The 22,382-nt window shown below is 45.8% G+C and overlaps 1 protein-coding gene across 1 annotated transcript in view; it reads right to left on the bottom strand.

The window, feature by feature from the left end:
* The window catches only part of kcnh3 (potassium voltage-gated channel, subfamily H (eag-related), member 3), a 44,362-nt gene that overhangs the window by 3,264 nt on the left and 18,716 nt on the right, over positions 1-22,382 (bottom strand). The window contains exons 2-11 of the mRNA XM_062456853.1: positions 20,607-20,840; positions 15,013-15,147; positions 13,442-13,581; positions 13,082-13,337; positions 11,809-11,966; positions 11,467-11,674; positions 9,152-9,553; positions 6,802-7,001; positions 6,061-6,310; positions 1,448-1,662 (exon numbers count right to left, since the gene is read on the bottom strand). Of these exons, the coding sequence (XP_062312837.1) occupies positions 1,448-1,662; positions 6,061-6,310; positions 6,802-7,001; positions 9,152-9,553; positions 11,467-11,674; positions 11,809-11,966; positions 13,082-13,337; positions 13,442-13,581; positions 15,013-15,147; positions 20,607-20,840 (2,198 nt within the window). The remainder of the gene's footprint in view (positions 1-1,447; positions 1,663-6,060; positions 6,311-6,801; positions 7,002-9,151; positions 9,554-11,466; positions 11,675-11,808; positions 11,967-13,081; positions 13,338-13,441; positions 13,582-15,012; positions 15,148-20,606; positions 20,841-22,382) is intronic.

Below are 22,382 nucleotides of genomic sequence, written 5' to 3'. Positions count from 1 at the left end.
AATAAGCCTGGGTCTGTAACTACAGTTGTGTTTATTCAGCTGTATTCTACATGTTTCCCTTCAATGTTGTATTTCTTTGTGATGTATACCAGTTCTTCTTTCAAACAAGGTACACTCACACACAAGAATAGTTCTTGGGTGTTGTTGAGATGCATTTCAGGAAGAATCCGCCGGACAAGACAGGGGTACAGAATGTGCCGTGCCTCCTCCAGCCACTCTTCAGTGTTGCAGTGTGCTCAGAGCTGAGTGGTGCCCCCGGAACACTGCGCTGTGTTTTGTGGTTGTTGATGATGTTCCTTGAGAACCAGTCAGTCAAGAGGAAGACAATCAGCCGGGACGCTCTCTCTCCCTCTCTCTCCATCTCTCTCTCTCTCTCTCTCTCTCTCTCTCTCTCTCTCTCTCTCTCTCTCTCTCTCTCTCTCTGTCTCTTCATTCTCTGCTGCGTCATCCTGTGTACTCATTCCTGCACAGACGGTTTGCTGAAAATTCGAAGAGGCTTTAGTGTATTCCTCATCGTCTCCTCAGTCTACCGCTCGCTAATCTGCCACCTCTCTGCCTCTCTGCCTCTCTGCCTCCTCCTCCTGCATTCACATTTTTGGCAGGGAATCTGCTGCAAAGACTCACATTTAGACAATAGATAGCACCCATGGCTCAGTATGCCCTTTGAATGCTAAATACAAGTATCAACACAGACACACACATTGCTCTGTGTGTGCCGTGCCCGGAAGAAGCAAGCAGCACTGCAGAGCAGAGAGGGAAGAGATCTCCATCTCATCCCCCTCTCCGCTCCCTCTCCTCCCCCTCTCCTCTCCTCTCCTCCCTCCTCCCCCGCCCCTGCAAAGCTATTTTTATCCTTCAGGATCCAATCTTAGCAGAGGCTGCCGGGGACACAGCCAGTCAGGGAGAGTCCCTGCCTCTCTGGTGCTATTCTTAGCAACAGGCCATGCTCCAAACAGCAGCGTAGCTATTTCTGTCCCTCGTTCTTAGACTCTGATGTAGCGTGTGTGCACGTGTGTGTGTGTGTGTGTGTGTGTGCACGTGTGTGTGTGAACATGTGTGCGTGAGGGAGGGAACAGGGAGGGAACATTGGAGGACGTGTGCGATTATGCAAACAGTGCATGTGTATTCTGAAGGTGACTCCACCCGATAAGGACCGGCTCTCTGAGATTCTCCGCGCTCCGTCTTCGACTCATTTCGATTACACACGCAAGAGCGCGCCCCAAACACACGTACGCACGCGTAAATACACTAAACGCTCCACGTTCGCACGGTGTTCTGTATTGACTAAACAGAGTACAGCTGCGGGCTACTTGTTATGAATGCATGTGATTGGTATTGCCATTTGCTGAGGGGAAGATTACACCTCACTGTGTGTGTGTGTGTGTGTGTGTGTGTGTCCTCCATGTTTGGTTTGTAAGTGTGTGTGTGTGTCTGTGGAGGGACTTACATCAGCCCCATGGCCCTCTCTTAGGTTGTAGGTCAGGTCGTGTTGGATCTCGCTGATAAACTTCTGGGCGTACTCGGGGTAGAGGCGGAGCACCTCGCGCAGGCCCTTCAGACTGATGTACTGCAGGTCACAGTAGGTCAGGGCTTTGACGTTGGCGTTGGTCTTGATCACCTGCTCTTTGGTCAGGGAGTCTGAGCCAATCAGGTCCCCTTTACCTGTGGGAGACCGGCACACACAACCGCACACATGTAAGTCTCTTTGAAGCAACCGCAGAACGTTGGCGCGAGAGAGCCTTTCCTGTTATTTCCATTTCAGAAGAGGGAGATCAGAGAGGAGGTGTAGGAGGAGGATAGTGTGCACCTCACTCATTCATTCCGTGGAGCTCACATGAAAGGATGGTCACTAGACACCGTGAATGTGTTCCGGTGTTGGTGTTTGACGATTGTATGTCCCCAAAACATTCTCGCGTACAATCCGCTGTTTACCTCATTGACATGCGGTTTTGTATATGTGGTTTGGTCTCAAGGTATTACGAGTGTGTAAATGTGTGTGTGTGTGGTACATGTGTAGGCTCACAGATGGGCCAGGTCTGCCACTTAACCCACAGTGGTATGGAGAGAAAGGGGGAGTGATATATGGTTCACATAGAAGCCAGTGAAAGGGGGAACAGATGGATGGAGAAGAGGAGAGGAGACACGGTGTGCATAACAACTTCCATTTCACGCTCTCCTTTCGTATCCCTTGTTCACTTTACTCCTCCCCCCCCAACACACGTACCTCATGCGAATAACAAGCTCTTTATCTCACCCCCTTTCTCCAACTCCCATCTCTCCGATCTCTCTCTCTTCATTATTGCTTCACCCTCTCTCTTTCCCAATCTCTCTTTCCACATCTCTCCATCTCTCCTCATTTGTCTGGACCTCTTCTTCACCATCCTTTTTACCCCCTTTTTAGCCCCCATCCAAGCTTACTTTCTCAGTGGCACAGAGATTGCAGCGCGGACATACTGAGCAAGTAAATCCTTCATCAAAAGCAATGATAGAACCATTACACACAGGGGAATCATTTGATGACGTTTTAATTAAGCCAAAAGCCTTTGTCTCGCCTCTCCTGCCCTACTGACAGAATGTCTGGAACCATCTATCCCCAGCAGGTAACACACAGGGGCTTAAGTTTCTTTCTGAGCTTTGAATGAATGGATAATACATTACAGAGGATGTCAACTTCCCATCCTCAGGCTCTCTGGTACCTGTTAACACACTGAAGTCAAAGGAATACTATAAGATCTGTGTTCATATATCTGTGTGATTGAAGACACACTTGAATATGAAGTAGATTAATGCATGATTTAGAAATGGAAATACTTTAGACAGTCAAGTGAGATGATCAGGGTACGTAAAAGATGTTTTTTGGGGTGAAAATAAACTATTTTTAACATTTCCAACCAATCTCTGTTTTTAAGTATAGTCAGATTAGTTAGCAATAGATTTTCTTTAAGTGATTAGTGATCTTAGTGATTCCAAATGTAAACCTAAGAGAAGCGATGAGTCAGCTTTGAGCTTACATGCCCCTGGGCTTTGGAACGCCCGATCAGGCAATATCAGAAGCAGAAACCCTTAATACCTTTAAGATATTTCTTAAAATGCACTTCTTTAAACTTACCTTCAGTTTGCCTACGATTATGTTTTATTTCGTAATACCAGTTTGTCTTTTCTGCATGTGTTTTTCCCTTCTACAGTTTTATTGATCTGTTTTGTTCGGGCTTTACTATATATTACATAATGCACATCGCTCTGAGCTGCATTCTCTGTGTGAATAAAAGGGCTTTATAAATAACACTTCTTCTTCTTCTTCTTATTATTATTAGATGACATGTTTCCTGTTCTGCAGGGAGCCAGGTTCAACCCTGAGTCCCTACAGGATCCCAGGCATCTCTCCATCTGTATGCTTGTGTTCCTCACCAGTATTTATAATCAAAGTTTTTAAATAATGCAATATGCATCTATTATTCATTCTGATTAACCAGCCTTGTGTTTCGCCTGCTCACTGATGTGTGACGTGATTAGAGGATCGAGGGGGGGCAGGGATTTTGGTATAAATCCTGACTATGAATAAATACTGACTATGAAACACACAGTGTTGTATGCACACACACACACGCGCAAACAAAGAAACACACGTACATTATGCTGATGTATGGGTACAGCCACACAGGTCATCAATTCAACCCCTTTTGACCTTTAAAGAACCTGACATGTAAATCTATGCTGAGGGGTAGGAGGGGAGAGGAACTGTAATCATGCTCACTAGAGATGAGACATTAAACAAAAATTCACATCTAATACAAGAAAGAAGATGTGTTGGTTTCTCTGAGCCAATGTAAGAGCAGCCTAGGAAGCAGAGAGCATGGCCGTGTCATGTGACAATATAACCCAGGCCCACCACCCACAGTCTCAAGCCTGCCTGCAGGACACACTCCAACATAATTCTAGGCTCTATTGAACCATGCACCTTCCCTCCACCCCTAACAGGCTAAGCGCACGCACGCATGCACGCACACACACGCACACACAGAGCCACGCATAGAGCCAGTACCGGTCCTAGCACATTTGGCGCCCTAGGCAAGATTTATCAACAGCACCCCCGACATAGGCGGCACTGCCTATGTCGCCTATAGGAAGGACCGGCCCTGCATAGAGCACACACACACAGACACACACACACATAAACAAACCTCTAACTCCCTATGTCCCTCTTTCTAGAATATGCAACATCTCTTTCTCTCTATCTCTCTCTATGGATTCCTCTTCTTCTCCTATGGATCCACGCAGCTTAATAATGTAGTGTGCTTTCAGTACGTGCCTCCACTACATATAAGGTGGCAATCAAAAGGCATTCTGAGTGTGATTGAAGACTGAGCTTATCTCTAGTCCCTGTGCTGCATAGCCAACCATTCCAAGCATGGAGCCTGGCTCCCACACCAACGCACAGGGACAGTCTTCTCATCTCGTGGCATGCATGCATAAACACAAACAGCTTCACACTCACCCCACTCACATGCGCAAGACAAGGCACACGTATACAGTATAGTACAGCACCTATACACAAACACACATTCGCACAAGAAAAAGACACACTTTAAGCACACGCACACACATTTTGCTATCTGCAGGTTGTGTTCTTTGCAGGCTTCCCTGCTGTTACTTGGTTTCAGTGTCAGAAGGGAGGAATACAGCTCCACTATCAATCGCCGATGAGACGCATTCCAGTGATGGAAGGGGGGGTCCTGTGGTGAGATACATGTGCTAGCCGCAGGCTTCGCTGCCGTGTGCCGTCTGTCTGGCAGTGTAGAGGAGCGGTGAGCTGGAGACGACATGTGCGGTAAGATATGGGAATTAGCCAATAGGAAAGGGACGCCCTTCACACCAGATAGCAGGATTACTCTGCATAATTCACTGGCTAAACAGGCTGCAACACGGTATGACTGAATGTGTGTGTGAGGTAGAGGAAATGAGAGAGAGAGATTAAGACTGAGAGGAGGGGAGAGAGGAGAGCGAAAAAGGGTGTACGCGAGGGAGAGGGAGAACGCGAGGGAAAGAGAGAGAAAGGGTGAGCGTCTCGCTTCCATCTATTCTCGCTGTCCTCTTCCCCCCTCTCTCCTGATTTCTCCTTCCACTGTGTCTAAGAGGAATCTCTGCCCTGTGAAATTGACTTGACGGTGGCCACTCTACTGACAAATGATCCGCAGTCGCATACTCCAACATCTGTGAGTGTGTGTAGGCCTCTGTGAGTGTGGATCTGAAACCATGTGAGTGTGTATACTATTGTGCATTTGTATGAGTGTAATAGTTTAAGGTTATCCTTTCGCATCATTACTAAGGCTTGTCTATATGTTCAGGCTGACTGGTGACCTCATCAAATCCGGATTTGATTATTCATTAGCAGCAGCAGCCAAGCACCATAGAGTTAGTTCAGAGTTGTAACTAGATGGTGCATACACAAGTCCATCCATAGCCAGGATAGCTCAGGCATTTATCGAGGAGACCACTAGGTCACTAGCTTCTTTCTTTGCATGACTGACTGGTGTTATCAGGGTTAACTATGCGTGTGACTAGTCTGATTGAGGTCAGACTTGGTTGAACCCTTGTGTACATAATGAAATTACAATTATGTGCAGTGTTGTGGTGGTGCAGCGTTTTAGTAGAGACCTACCCAGTGTAGCCAGACTGGTGCTGTAGTACAAACTAGGGGTGTAACGATACACTTACCTCTCAATTCGATACGTATCGCGATACTGGATTCACGATGCGATATGTGTCACAATATTTTTTTATATATTTTTATTTAAACTGAAATTCAAATAACAGATGTATTTCCAAAACAACAAATTTCAATAACTTTCTATGTTTTACATACAGCTTAGTGAACTCGGTTAAAGCAATTTATGTGAATGCATGCGTGACGCAGATGCAGAGTAGGTCACATGTTGGTAGATAAAACGGACGTCATATCATTAAAATATTGCCATAACTGTATGATACCTATTGTAAAAATGTAGCAACGTGAAATATTATACCACAACATATTGATCCACCCCTAGTAGAAAAACCTACCCAGTATAGCCAGGACAGTGTTGTCCTTGAGGACCTCCATAGACCCAGAGCAGACGAAGTAGATGGCCTGCAGGGCATCTCCCTGGCGGATGAGGAACTCTCCGGGGGCGCAGAAGGACGTCTTGATGATGAGGGACAGGGAGCGCAGGCACCCCCTGCTGGCCGACTCAAACAGGGGCAGCTGCAGCAGCTCCTTGTTCAGGTGCATGGCGATGTCGGCCCTCAGCTCGTCCGGGAAGTCCTTCAGCAGCTACGGAAGGAGAGGAGAGAGGGGTGAGAGGAGGGCAGGGGGAAAGATGAGAGACCGAGATCGATCAGGATGAAAGCTAACGTTTGGGCCGCACGCGCGAGCGTGTGCTGTGTGTGAAAGTCGGACGAGAGGGTTTTCTTGAGAGGAAGCCAGAGGACAGATGAAAGGGAGCACCGTCGAGGGTCAAAGCAGGAAGAGGAAGGAAAGGAAATTGTGAAAGGTATCAAGTCAAGGTCGAGAGAGAAAATACGAGAATAACAAGACAGAGACAACAAGAACCACTAAAGAGCGGGGTGAGGTCGGCGAGAGAGAAAGAGGAAGAGAAAAAACTGCAAGATAAAAGGAAAAGAAGAGACGCCGTGGAGGATAAGGAGGGAAGTGCAGATAAACGCGTGGAAAAAAGGAGAGGCAGGCAGTTCACCGGGGGTGGACCAGTGTCTGGTGTGAGTGTGTCCGGTCAGCGTGTGGCGTGTTGTGACAGCGCCGCTCACCTCGTTGACGTCGATGCCGTTGTTGACCGACCAGGTGGTCTGGAAGCACTCGAGCATGCGCTGCTCCAGGGCCTTGGGCAGGCGGTGCACCCTGATGAAGTCCTTCAGGTCCTTTGTGCGCGTGTGGTAGAGGGAGCGCCGCGAGTACATCCTCTGGATGATGGCCGTCACGTTCCCGAACACCACCGCGTGCATCAGGGCTGGGGCCGGAACACACGGGAGAGGGGGGTTTAGAGACTGCGTGTTCGTGTGTAGGTCCGACAAAGAGCCTGACAGAAAGCCAGGGAGCATGTGTAGTGCAGTGCAGTGTGTGCATGTGCAGTGTGTGGGTTCAGTATGTGTGGACCAAGCACTGTGATAGGAACATACATAAACACATATACAGTACACACCGCAATACATATAGCTTCTCTGTCCTCCAACTCTTTCTCCCACACGCTCTGTGACTGCCCCCGTTCCACCCTATCCCCCCGGGTCTGACAGCTCCCGCTGCGAGGAGAGAATGGAGGCTCCGGTCTGATCTACACAGGCTCCCCTCTGCCTGTGCATCCACTGGGGCACGGACCCACCACTGAGCACACATTGATGGAACTGAGTGTGTGTGTGTGGTATGTGTGTGTGTGTGCGAGTTTGAAGGCAGCCAACAAGGGTGTCCGAGGGAGTGTGTGAGGGAGAGAGATGTGGATCGTTAACTGTCAGATCTTTTCAACCCAGTGGAGGTTAGTTCCTAGCATCCTACTCTACCCCCTCAACCACTCAATCCTCTCCACTCAGTCTCTCTCTCTCTCTTGCTTTTTCACACTCTTTCTCTCTTCTTCTCGCTCCTCTCTTCATTGCTCTCTGTTTCAACTGCCCTATTAGCTTCGCAAAGGAGCTGAGGGCCGCGTTCTCCAGTGTTGTCTTGGTTCCTGGTTGTGTCAGAGCGGACGTGTTGCGTAAGCTGCATGCTTTTCCCCCTAGCTCTGTTCCAGGCAGGCTCATTCCCCTGGGTCATTACCACAGATCCCACTCAGGTCCCTTTAGAAGTTACATGTCCATATACTGAGTGACAGTGACTGTGTGTGTGCAGGCTACAATGCCTGGGATGGCTGTGACTGTGTAACGGCTTGTGTGTGTGCACTCGTGTATAGCGTGTTCGCTTTTTTGCGTCTTGTGTTCTATAGTGCCTGTGCATGCCAGCCGGAGAAGTAAGTGTGTGTGTGTGTGCGGGGACCCATGGGCTGGATGGGGTGGTGTGTGTGGGCGGTTTTGCACCTGTCAGCTGGCTGCGACAGTAATGGCACAGTGTGTGGTGGCAGGCTTGTGTGCGTGTGTGTGTGCATGTGTGTGTGTGCATCAGGGGAGGTCGAGAAACGGACTGTGAGTGAATGTATGACTGTTTTGCTCATTTGTGTGCAATTGGATGTGTCTCTGCGTATGTCCATCTGTGTGTGTGGCCTCGTTCAGCCCATTGAGAGCTTCACACTGATGTCTGAGGTTCTCCTCCTGCCCCAGAACACCCTGCAGTAAAACCAGCCAAACCCTCCCTCACGACGCAGACCTTTCCTGAGACGCCCTGACTGAGAACAGACCCCACTAGACGACCGGAGAACTGTCACTTTCTTCCACACAACTTCCCTCAACCTCTCTCTCTCTCGCTCTCTCTCTCTCTCTCTCTCTCTCTCTCTCTCTCTCTCTCTCTCTCTCTCTCTCTCTCTCTCTCTCTCTCTCTCCCTCTCTCTCTCTCTCTCTCTCTCATCTTGCACGGTTCGAACGACAGGCAGGAAATCTGTAGTATTTCCACACCCTCAGCAGTTTACGGTGGACATGCGAGCATGGTTGTTGCTGGACAGTCCCACCGAAACAGTTCACCAAAGTGACACCACAGAGCGACAGTGGTCTGTCATCTCTACGGGACAGGTATCGATCTGAACAGAAATTGGCAGGTCAATAGAGGAAATCCTGCTCTTTGTCAGTGTCTGTGTGTGCGTGTGGGCGTGTCTTGTGTATGCGCGTGCGCGTGCGCGTGCGTTTTGAACACTGGGGGGGGAAAAGGGGGGTGTACGGCAGAGGGCGTGGGAGGAGCACAAAGTGTGTGCTGCTGTTTTCATATCGTCATGTCCTCATGGGGGCTGGCACCCGTTAATGAGTTAAGTGAATATTTAGGCCACTCCAAGCTGAGAGGAAACATACCCTCAGAGGAAGTACTTAATGTACACCCCCACATCTCTCCATACTAGAGGGAAAGAGAGAAAGCGGGTGAGCGAGTGAGAGAGCGAGGGAGAGAGAGAGGGAGCGAGAGAGGGAGAGAGAGAGGCTGGGGGGGGGGGAGGAAGACACAGTCAGACAGACATCTCCAGCTTCTACCCACCTCCTATAAGCATGGTGCAGATGGAGAAGATCTTCTCTGAGTCGGTGTTGGCTGACACGTTTCCAAAGCCCACGCTGGTCAGACTGCTCAGGGCAAAGTACAGGGATGTCACGTAGGAGCTCCGTACAGACGGCCCGCCCTCCAGCAAGCCCCCACCTTGACCCATCCCCCCCGCCCCCGAACCAGACCCCGCCCCGCCCACAGCTCCCGCCCCAGTCCTGTTCCATTGGCTGGAGTTCCACAAGTCTCTCCCGGCTGACTCGGACGCCGACATGTTCCATTGGCTGCTGTTGGCGTGGAGCGAGTCAACGATTGCCGGGTTCAGCGAATAGGAGGGCATTGTGGCCAGAGGGGACAGGGTGTAGGGAGTGCCTAGACGCTTGGCCAGCTCATGAAGCCATCCTGAAAGAGAGAGAGAGAGAGAGAGATAGATAGATGGAGATGAAAAGCGAAAAGGGAGAGACAGGTGGATAAAAAACGAAAGAAATGTCAATGAGACAAAGCTGTTACACAATGTTATAGCTGAGCCAGACGAGTAAGAGAGAGAGAGAGAGAGAGAGAGAGAGAGAGAGAGAGAGAGAGAGAGAGAGAGAGAGAGAGAGAGAGAGAGAGAGATAAGCCTTCAGGCATTCCAAGCACCATCTCGAGGGTGACATACTGCCAGTTGCCTAATTAGCTTGATGCTTTGTCACCTACTTTAGCCATCTTAGGACATGTGTACCAGAAGTGTAATGTGTGTGTGTGTGAACATGCATGTGTGTGTGTGTGTGTGTGTGAATGTGTGTGTGTATGCTTGAGCTTTTTGGCATGCAGCTGCAGCTGAATGTATTTGTTTACAGTCGTGGGATTGTTTTTGTGTGCACCTGCACAGCAAACCCTCAGGAGGTCTGTTTTGAGGTATGATGCCAGAGTTTAAGTTGTTTTGTTTATGCTTAACTCATTGACGTGTAGAGTAGAACACCATCCAAACTCCCCTGACTCTAATATCTGGGCAGAGCTAACAGCAACAGTTGTGCACAGCCAGATGGAATCATTCTACTGTCCGTGGTGCTGAAGTTCATTTCAGTCTGCCTCTCTACTTGCCTCTGTCCTTGGTCCTGAACACATTTTATACTTCTGTGTTGAAGCTGCTAAAAGTAGCTCAATCAACTTCCATGTTTCCCTTTCCAACCTAGCCAGCACCATATCCTACAACCAAGACAGTCACTGTTCCATTCCTATTCACCCAATCCCTTTTCACTACCATCTCAAAGGCAGCGGAAACTCTACTTGAAAAGCATTATGTGGCTAAATCTTGATTTGCCTTTCAATTCCCAAGGATGTGAAGTGGATTTGAATACACTATTCTGGTGACTGCAGACTGGCAGCCATCTTCCTAAGAAATCTAAATCCCAGCTGATCTGCAGGCCAGGGGAGGAAGAGGAGGGGGGGAAGGCAGGTGTCTCTCTCAATCTCTCGGCCTGTCAATCACTCCATCTCTGGCTGGGAGGGAGAGCACAGGCTGTTCTCCTGCATTGTCGGGCTTTGAAGTGACGCTCAAAGACGGCTTTGTCTCCGACCACTAAAACCTCGACAACACAGAGGTGGTCCATTACTGGCACAGACAGAGGAAGACAGATGGAGCAAGAATGCGTGTGTACGTGCGTCTATCTGGTCTACGGCTGGAACAGAACGCAGGGCAGACAGAGGGCTGAACTTCAGCTCAGACGGAGGCATCCCTCCCTCTTCTCTGGCCTTGAATTATTGATGCTTCTCCACACAACACGTCTCAGCGGTACTCACACACACACACACAAACACAAAGAGTTACATGGCCTTGTATCAACGCTCTGAGGTCTTTTATCTGGTGGACACGGTGCTGTTTGCTGTTCTCCCACGCTAATGGAGTCCATCCATAAACATGCTGTATGCAGCCACTACAGTCATATTACTGGGAATGAGCGACCCTGGAGCTTAAGTGTACAGGCGCTAGATGTATAGAAATCGCTGGCTGGTAGGACTTTAATGGACCTGATGGACGCTCCCGGATCTCTCCTGTCTTTTCCACCGACAGCCTGCCTGGCTGCTGAACTCGATTGATTGTAATCAGTGGTTTGCCTAAATAATGGGTGGCTTGAATCAATATTTCGTCTCAAATCAATGTATCTCCTAGCGGTGGTTGATCAATAAAAAGCGACCTGCTACCCAAAAAGCTGTTAACGTGTGTGTGTGACGGAGAGTGAGAGTCAGTGGATTACGAGGGGAGTTCTTGTGTGTGCTGACCCTGCAGTACGCCACCAGTGAGCATGTGCGGGCTGTGTGTGTGTGACCCTCACCGATGTCCCAGGTCCCGGGCACGGTGCTCTCGATCTCGGTCCGCCCGATGAAGTACCAGACGCAGGCCATCCAGTGAGCGATGAGGGCGAAGGTGGACATGAGCAGGGTGAGCACCACGGCACTGTACTGGGAGTAGCGCTCCAGCTTCTGAAGCAAGCGCAGCAGCCGCAGCAGCCTCACTGTCTTCAGCAGGTGCACCCCAAAGTACTGGAGGACGACACACACAACCACACAGACACACACGCCGACGGACACACACACACATTCACACCCAGTGTCAACAGGCAGACCCACGGCATGCGGGTGCGCGCACGCGGGTATGTCCGCACACGACTACTCACCACGCTGACGTTGAAAGCAAAGAGGAGGTCAAAGGGCAGGGCGGCGATCAGGTCCACAAACAGCCATGTTGTGACGTAATGCACGCAGATGGAGCGGGCGTCGTACACCACCTGGCCTGACGTGCTCACAAAGGTGGTCCGGAAGTTTAGCAGGATGTCTGCAGGCCAGACAGACACAGTACTGCATAAATGAAGCCCACACCACCAGTGGGGGACAGACTGGTTTTGGTTGATTGAATGTGTAGATGAAGAGTGATGTTGTACGTTCTAATTAATTGTAATAAAAGGGAAATTTCCCCATTGTTAATGTTTGATAGGAATTCACAAAAAACTGCTGACTGCGAGAATATCTTGAAAAAGCCCTCTGATTTGTTACTATTTAAAATGTGAGAAAGTCCATGGAATTGTTTGGGTATGAAATTTTAGTAATGAAGTTGGATAGAAATAGCAGATGACTGGCTATTGATGCAAGAGAAGACAGACTGGGGGAACAGGCATGACAAATCATTGTGTGAATAGACAGAAAGCTCTCCTAGAAAACTACTGCTTTTAGTAGAACAAGCCAACAATAAGCCCTAATGGTCCATTGTGATTGGTTCTTATCATTTCCCAACTATGTAGGCATCGTTAACATAGCACTTAAATCTTTTATGATGTCAGTTTATCTGTTGCAATAACTGGTTAAGATTCTTACCAGATAGACAGAGTTGCACTCACGATAATATAATGATAATCGAATAAGTATTCATTACCATTAACTTTCATTTAATTTGATGACTGCTACAGCAAACACACAGATTAGAGTAACTGACTAAGGGCAATAAAATTAATGTAGGATGAAATTAAGACAACACAAGATGAATGTCAATTGTAGTCAATGGAGGCTTGAGTGAACAATGAAAATTCTGTGTGTGTGTGTGTTTGACTGTGTGTGTGTGTGTGTGATGTTGTTGTCTGTTGCCTGTCAGTTGCTGCTGAAGGGAGTTCCTAGCCCTAGGTACATGTACTGTTGCTGATGTTCCAGGATGTGAGTGACAGGGATAACCATAGCAATTAGTGTCAGGGTATGAAGTCTGTTAACAGGGTCAGAGCAAAGTTGCATAAAGTTGAAACAATGTTTGAAACAGGGAACAAAGTTTGTTCACTCTAGTTCTTTCTTTTATAGCATTCAAAGTGACACCAAAAATACAGAGACAGAGAAACAGAGAAATGTACAGAGAAATTCTAATCAAAAGGGAACAAGAATGAAAAGGATATCTCTCGTTCTCCTTACCCAGCATAAAGAGGATCTCCACCAGGATGTCGCTGACACTGGGGGGGCTCCTGGGGGCTGGGCTGCCCTCGTCCCGCCCCCCCAAAACAGTGAAGCACACGTTATAGGGCACAGTGACCGCCACGTAAAAGGTGGCCAGCAGGATCAGCCAATCCCAGCCGGCCTTAAAAGTTCCATAGTGGAGGAGGATGAAACGAGACTTCTGAATGGCTGCCACCTTGTACTCTGGGATGGGAGGCTTCTCCCCAAACATGTTCTGGATGGGATTGAAAGTAAAATGAACAACACTGTACCACACACACACACAGAAACGCACACAGACACACGCGCACACACACAGACACACACATATAGGCTCACATTGTTGAGCTTGAGCTTGCTCTTGTCCTGTTTCTGCAGGTGTCCAGACAGGTGGTAGAGCACGGCCCTGCTGCGCCGACGGTTCGAATTAAAGCCTGGGGGACGGGTGACCTGGTGCACCCTCAGCCCGGTCTCCTCATCTGGGGAGAGAGCGGTCACACGGGGGCCTGGATTAGCCTAGCTTGTAGAATGCTACCAGGCAAGAGTGGATGTGGAAATACCTGATCTAATACTCCCTCGCCCAGCTCAATCTCCCACTAAAGACAACGTGTCCCTTTCACTCTCCCTAAATGAGTTTTCCTGATCCTGTTGTCTGATTCCTGCTCTCTTCATGATGACTTCATACTACACCCCCCGGTAACTCAATTCAATCTAACTATAGTGGCTGAGAAATGGAACTAATTGAAACTGTCTAACTGGGATGCATTTCAAATGGCTCAATCGGACACTCACATTGATAAAAAATAGAAAGACTAAAAATATAACAAATGCCTCCTTGTCTGTCATCCTTATCACCGCCCACCCTTCCACCATCTCTCCCCCCAGGTGTGTTTGGGCTCCACAGTTAAAGATAACAAGGCAATGTCTCAGTGGTGGGAATCAAAGGTGAGGACTATAAGGTAGAGAATGTATGACTCACTGACAACCCAGAGGCCAGGAGAGAAAGAAACAGAGAGAGAGAGATAGAGATAGTCTTGAAATTGACTTTTATGTAAGTACTCAATTAAATTTGCACAGAAAGGAATAACCAAGCTTAACAAAAGCAACCTTTCTCTCTCCCCAAATCCATTTGTTTATCTTCCCTCTATCTCTCTACCTCTCCCCTCTCTTTGTCCCTCCCGCATGTGTAATTTACCAGAAAAGAGTAACACCTGTATGCTGATTAGGCTCTTTAAATGTTATAGTCATTATGTCCCTACAATAAATCACAGCCAAAAACATGAACATCTCTCTATTTATGTCCTACTGTCTCTCTCCCACTTTCTCTCCTCTCTCCCTTGCCTATTTGACTGTCTCTGTATCCTGTGGCGTACTGTTAACGGTAATTCTGCAGGCTCTATTTAAAATATAATAGCCTCATGAGGAGCCAGGCAAAAACAGAATCAGAAGTCATTCAGGCTGAGCACAATCATGTATATTGGAGAGATAAGTACGTGTATAAAGAGAAAAGAGCCAGCCTAAACTGTTTGGGTTAGGGTGGGTGCAATCACCTAGCTACATGCTCTTGGGGGAAAACAAAGTTTAGAACAATTCTAAACCCAGTTCACTCAATATAAAATCATTCAATTTTATTTCTTCTCAATTTCACCTCTATATTTCTCTATCTTTACATCCTCTCATTCAGAGCCCATCTACTTTTGTTTTAAGTGGAGTTTAAGGCTAAAAAGCCATTTGGAGCCGGAGTCTAAAGGGTCTTAACGTAATACCTGGTTGATTCCTCTGTCTGGACACCTGAGCCTCACCCAGGCCATCTGATGTCTCCATTTACTTCTGAATGAGTCTTACAAGCCAGACTCCGAACCAGGTGAACTGAGATGGGTGAGGTCAGAATCGTACCCGAACACACTCACCTGTCTCTGGGCCCTGTTCTGAGTCCTGGTCCTTTTTGTTGTCTGTGATATCTTTGTGGGACACCAGGTACAGAACCACCTCACCCTTCTCATTCTTGATGGGGACGATGTCAAGCAGACACCAAAACTGGGTACCTGGCAGGTAGGCAGAGATAAAAGGAAAGGGATTGGAACAGATGGAAATGAAACAAGCACGCATGTCCATAAGTACACATACAAACACGCAAAAAACACGCACACATTCAATTTCCCTGTAAATCCTCACCTGCAGTGTGTTGATAGTGATCTCCCTGCTTACCTCCCTAACCCCCAGAATACAACCACAGTCCAATTGGAAAAGTCCAAAAATCCATTTCAGCAGTATTTTAGAATACCAGAAACCCATTGAAAACAGGATTTCCTTATTTCTCACTTTTCTGAGTTGAACATAAAGGGATGTTTATGTCTTCAGTATTCTGATTCTCCTACTTCGTTGTGTATTTGTGTTTAGTAATGATTATCCTACAGAGACGTGAAAAGTAAAACTGTACATTTATTAATGTTCCTAAAGCTACATTTCTTATAAACACATTCTGTACATGTTAAAAATGACATTGTTTCTTTTCATCTAAAGCAACCTATAGTCCCAAATGTATTTTGTTACTATATTTTTTGTCTCTGAGGTGATCAAACTAACATCCCTGGTGTTGCACGCATCACCCTCAAACCATCTGAGACTCACGAGAGCACAGGTGTCGGAGCATGGCCTGTGAGGTCTCCTGGGTAATGAAGTCTTTCAGGCTGGGGAAAAGTAATCTCCCCTCAATTCTGCCTGAACCTGACCCTAACCTTAGTCTTGTGTGTGCTGTTTTAGGCAATTCATGGGTCAATGGTCTCTCATTCATGCATGAGGGAAATAATAAAACAGTGTGTGTGTGTGTGTGTGTGTAGTCCCAGAGCCCTTCTATTAGACCTCGCTATTTCAAGTATAACAGAGGAAGAAGAAAGTGCGGTAACACTTTATAATAAGTCAACGCTTTTTGGCATTTACAAAGTGTTAACTAATAGTTAGTTAATCCTTTATAAAACATTTTGAAACATTAACAATACATTATTAAATAGTTAATAAGCTTATTATTAAACACTATGTTGATCATTAATAAACACTGTTAACAATTATGGATTTTATTCATAATACAATTCATAAGGTGTTTAATAACTGCATTATCATACTTTATAGACAGCTTGTTAATATAGTTGCAAACCAGTAGTTTAAAAGGTGTTAATGGTACATGAGCTGGTATAGAAAGCATTAGCAAATGGTGAACAAACCATTTACATTACCTTTATAAAGCATGAGTAAATAACTAACAACGTATTTACTTAGGTCTTTAATTAATGTATGCCAAGTCAATACATTATGTACACTAGGCTATGCTTTGCAGATATCTTAACAACTATTTTATAAAGACTTACTAATGACGCAACTTCTGATTAGTAATGCAAGTTATAAAGCATTTACTAACTGTTAGTTAAGGCTTTTGCGTGACCTAATCTAAAGTGTGAACTATCTATGCCTTATTAAGTATTTATAGACTATATAGATTTTGTGTTTTTGTTTTTTAGAAGAAATAGCTGTTAATTTATTTACCTGGGTAATAAAATAGTATTTTATTTCCATTAAGAAGCAATACACTAGAATTGGTATAAAAGTTGGTTACCCAAGGCTGTATTTTATTTTCCAAAAATGGCTGTAATAAACTGCAAATGTTTAGCTACTCCTCGACAGGTCTGCAAACGCCTTTGAAAGCAGAGATTTGTTAAAACGTTACAAACAAATCGTTTTAACAAATTGAGGCGACAAAGCGTTTGCTGACCTGTCGAAGAGTAAACATTTGGTGTCTTATATACTACAACAATATGTGGGAAGATTCCAAATCAAACACGGCGAATCTGGAGCAGACGCCATCTTCTCAGAGCAATCAGCTGCACTTGTACTGGTGACGTCACTACATCTCCAAGGCAACATATCAACAACTCTTTTGAGAACGTCTTCTGGACTAATAAGAACAGCATATTGGTTCAATTGCGACAACATTACGAGCGTTCTGATTGGCTAATGGGTAGTCATGCTAGCCGCGTATTCATGATCTATATATATCTATGGCGTATTGACCTCATCTGCGGTCTGATACGTATTCATATTGCCCTCCGCTGATGTCATCTTCAAAATGAAGATCGAGGAGTTTTACTATCCAGATGACAATGAAGACATCAACAGCGACAAGGAAATTCTTAACTTTCTGAAAGAGCAGAAAAGTGTGAACACAGAGAGATAAACGACAAGCGCTAGGCAGATTGCTAGGTTTGGTTGCTCAGATTTCAGATTGGTTGCTAGGTGCTAACACCTGAAACACACCGTGAGAAGACTTGAGTAGAGCTGAACAAAACAACATGTTTTAGTTAAATGGAAAGAGCTAAAAACACACTGCTTTTTGCACTGCATTACAAAATGGTATCTTGTACATTTTTGTATTTTTATATTGTAATTTACGGCAACTTATATTTTATTTTATTGTATATTTAATTCTACTGTATTCTAATCCCACTTAGTACTGCTAGTTTATGTACCCTTAGTATAGATAGTCCACATATTTAAATTTTAGGTATATGTTTATTGTATGCACCTTCCTGCCAAAGCAAATTCCTTGTCTGTGCAAACTTTCATGGCGAATAAATCCCATTCTGATTCTGATTCTGATTCTGATATAATAAACAACTTACTAACCTCGACCGTTCGGTCATGCCGGGAAATAGCTATCAAACTGAGGTTTTAAGTATCGACCGCTGTCACTCTCGGTTACTGTAGTAGAGCTAAGTAGTAAGTACTAGTAAGACACATGCCTGTCGTTACTTCAATAAAATAGTAATTTTGAGTATCACATTGTGTTGTGTCTGTTTCCTTTTGAGAAACGTATGTTCAGCCTTTGTGAATGTGAGGTTCGAGAATGGACAAGAATACCTTAATAAATAACTTATAAATGTTTAATAAGGCATAGATAGTTCACACTTTAGATTAGGTCACGCAAAAGCCTTAACTAACAGTTAGTAAATGCTTTATAACTTGCATTACTAATCAGAAGTTGCATCATTAGTAAGTCTTTATAAAATAGTTGTTAAGATATCTGCTGAGTATTAGTGTACATAATGTATTCCACTTGGCGTACTTTAATTAAAGACATAAGTTAATATGTTGTTAGTGATTTACTCATGCTTTGTAAAGGTAATGTAAATGGTTTGTTCACCATTTGCTAATGCTTTCTATACCAGCTCATGTACCGCTAACACCTTTTAAACTACTGGTTTGCAACTATATTAACAAGCTGTCTTTAAAGTATGATAATGCAGTTATCAAACACCTTATATTGTATTATGAATAAAATCCATAATATTTAACAGTGTTTATTAATGATCAACATAGTGTTTAATATAAACTTATTAACTATTTAATAATGTATTGTTAATGTTTCAAAATGTTTTATAAAGGATTAATTAACTATTGGTTAACACTTTGTAAATGCCAAAAAGTGTTGACTTATTATAAAGTGTTACCGAAAGGGCCTCTTATTGAATAAAAGCTTTTTAATACTGTCTGAACTTTAACCAATCAGAAAGCGTAATGACCTAGGTGCTGCCAGCTAATCGACCAGCAAAACAAGTCAACAACAGAGGTCTCAAGCATAACTAAGCTTCCTGCATCAAAACTGTTACTCTAATGTCTCTGGTACTCATAAACTATATACTATGGTGCATGGCTAGGGTCAAAATGCATGCTTGGACCCCAGCTGTATGTTACCCCCATTCAGACTGTCTTTAGGCATTTCTATGGAAAAACAGCAGATGGCTGGATATATGGAGTTGTGTATACATAAGAACACTTGAACTCAACATCACTCCCCAACATGACATATCCAGATTGAGAATATCAGACGCATTGAGGGATTAACTTCAAACTAAAATACTAAGCACAGATATCTGTACGTGTGTGCTTGGATGTACAGTACATGTTAGTGTGTGAGTGCTAAGGACAAAGTGTAACTTCAGTGTACTGACAGAACATTCTGTATTCAGTTCATAAGTTCATTAATAAGTAAACAGATGTGTTTCTATAGACAGCAAATCCCCAAGAGAGATCGGCATCAGGGAATAAGTATTCTCTTTGAATCTTCCTCTGTCCATGCCTGTACTGCAAACCAGCCTGTACACCATATGATACAATGTATAACGATCACATTTATCATTCACATACTAGGCCGACACTACTCACAGGACAATGTGTACATCCTAGTGAACTTTCATTGGCCTGCTCTGTGTGCATGGTAACGGTTTACGATGGGATCAACCACCTTAACAATGCTAGCATTTCTTTGGTTGAATTCATTAGGTTTGACTGCTCGACTTGGAGCACAAAAGCACCCAACAAATTCATATGACAGTGTCGTGGAGGGGAGGCCCCCCCCCCCTCCCTCCTTCCTCGCCTTCCCTTCACCACACCCCTCCCCTTCTCTGCCCTACACTCACCTCACATCACCTTCTGCATACTGTATGGTTTTGGGCCCACAGCACAGACACACAGAAGGCTGTGACTGTTGTTTTACTTGGACATTCATGGGCACAGAGGCAACACAAGCTGGGAACACGAGGACATGAGCTGCTGGTCACCTCATACATCTCTGTTTACCCTTAATGTAATCTGTCCACTGAGAACATATGCCTGTGGGCAGCTGTCGGTTTTAGAGGAAGGATATTTGGTACTTTCCTGTTCATGTTACATCTGTATGACACGTTGGGTTGTGTTAACAATCCCTTTCAATGAATCAAATTGTTGATAAATGTAACTCTTGCGTGCCGTAAGAGTAAAATGTAAATGTAACAAATGTCGCAAAGTAATCTCAACTCAACGTCTGCATGCCCCCATGAAAATGGGGGATGTCAACTAAAGTCAGGAAACTTAATGCAAATGTGTTTATCGTTTTTTCAGACCCCAGAGGGCTGTAAAATGCTAATGTATGCTTATAGGGAGCCAATAAAACATGAAACAACTGTTTAATGTGTCTGTCGAAGCCTGCCTCTGAGTGACGAGAAGCCATATTCTGTTTCTCTTTGTTAGAGTCTCATATCTCCAACCAGCAGGCTTCAGCGGTGCCATGCTACCCTACCTCCTCTCTCCTTCCACTTTCCTCACTAGACTACTTCTCTCTTTCATCCTTCAGGACAACTCTTCTGTAAACTGTTTCTGACCTCTAAATAAATACTGTCATGCATGTAGGGAGTCAGGTGGCTGAGCGGTTAGGGAAGCGGACTAGTAATCTGAAGGTTGCCAGTTCGATTCCCGTCCGTGCCAAATGACGTTGTGTCCTTGGGCAAGGCACTTCACCCTACTTGCCTCGGGGGAATGTCCCTGTACTTACTGTAAGTCGCTCTAAATGTAAATGTAAATGTACACGTCAACGCACACACAGACAGACGCAGGCAAGCACAAACACACACACACCACACACACTCGTATATACCCACGTACACACAGACACAGGTTGGATGTCTAAGTGTCTCACCTTCCTTCTTGTAGAAGACCAGCTCGGTCTTGAACTCCCTCCTGTCATCAAGTGCCCCCTGGATCTGGGCTGTGAGACGGTCGCTGGTTTCCGGCCCGTACAGGAAGTGACACGCGCAGCTCTTCTGCATGAGCTCAGCGCGTGCATAGCCAGTGAGCTCGCAGAAGCCATCGGAGCAGTAGACAATTGGGTAAAGGGACTGGACCTGGGCGTTCCCAAGTACAAAGTTGCTGTCTGCAGGAGAGAGAGAGAGAGAGAGAGAGAGAGAGAGAGAGAGAGAGAGAGAGAGAGGAAAGACATGGAGGAAAGAGGGGCCAGTGAGACAAGTTCAGAACATTTTCCATTGGGAAACAGGACAGGATGAGAAGCATTTAAATATTTCATCCTCGACAAGACGACTCCATACAAAGGAAAGATAGAATCAGACGTGTTACACATTAAGGCTACCAATGCAGCTTTTTTTCCCATCAGCAGAAGCCATCTCAGCTCCGATAACAAACCACAGAAGGGGAATTAAGAACAGACGCTCGTCAAAACATGAGGTCCTGCTACTGTGTTCCCACTGTGCTGTCTGCTTTGTTAGCAGACAGACTCTGCCTGTTTATCATCTGATCTATCTCATGGATCTCCTAATTGTAGCGGATTTGACAAGTAAGGATGAATGTGGTGTGTATCCCCACAAGCACAAGCTTGTGTTCTACCTGTCTAATGAGCCACTTCAACAGATGGGAAATGCCCTGATACTCATTAGAATGGGATGTGAGTTCTGGACAGACTGCCAAACAGAATTAGAAACAGGCCATGGCAGAGAGAGAGACAGACAGCATGACAGGAATAAGTGGAAAGAGAGAACGATACAGTCACAATCAAAATGTCTGTCAGTCAGTCATTAAGGAAGAGCTCTTGTTAGCTCTCTCCCTCAACCACCAACTGTCACCGCAGCGTTCATCCCATTTACACCGGCACAAACATGCCACGACTTGAACTTTGCCTTGTTTTGAAAGGTGCATCCACGAGAGCAGTTCAAAATAGACGGGGCGAGGAAATCGAGAAGGGATATACACGCGTGTGGAAGTGTGAGGGTCTTTGCACAAGTATGTGTGAGCGTGTGTTCAGTTCAAGCCCAGGGGCTAGGGAGATGAAGGAAGGAATATTGTCAAGGAGTATTTATTGCTTTGCGCCTGAGCGTCCATATTGATCTGTGGGATGGAGGGGTCCTGGGGGAGCCCTTGGTGGAATATGTCACGGGCTAATAGCCCAGTGGAGAGTGTGTTATGTAGATGTCTATGGCAACTGTCTGTTTATTCGAGAGCTATAATGAAGTGTAGAGAGGTGGGGGGTGGGGGGGGGGGGTTGGGGGGGGGAGTAATCAAACGGAAACAGGAACACAAACAGGATGCACACATGTGTGTAAATGGTGAGTGTGTGTGTGTGTGGGAGGGGCATGTGCTTGTGTGTGTGTGTGTGTGTGTGTGTGTGTGTGTGTGTGTCTGTGTGTCTGTACGTATGCATTTTGCATGAGTACTTGGGAAAAGGCCCTGGTGACTCCATCGGTGGGGGGGGAAATAGAAAGCCAAATAGTAAAGGAACAAACCCATAGAAGATACCTGTGAAAAAAGCGGGAAGCTGTGTGGGGGAAGGGAGGACTTAGCTAGTGAGGCTGGAGAGGAAGGACTCATCCCTTCAAGTAAACTAGTTAAAGTCTTATCCCTCCCTGGGTGTTGGGGACATTAGCTAGCCAAGGCAGTGGAGCCCCTGGGGCATCATTGAACAGGC

The sequence above is a fragment of the Osmerus eperlanus genome, chromosome 3 (assembly GCF_963692335.1).
Source record: "Osmerus eperlanus chromosome 3, fOsmEpe2.1, whole genome shotgun sequence".
In the NCBI taxonomy this organism is placed as follows: Eukaryota; Metazoa; Chordata; class Actinopteri; order Osmeriformes; family Osmeridae; genus Osmerus; species Osmerus eperlanus.
The sequence above is the reverse complement of the archived record's forward strand: the minus strand, read 5'-3'. Positions and strand labels throughout refer to the sequence as shown.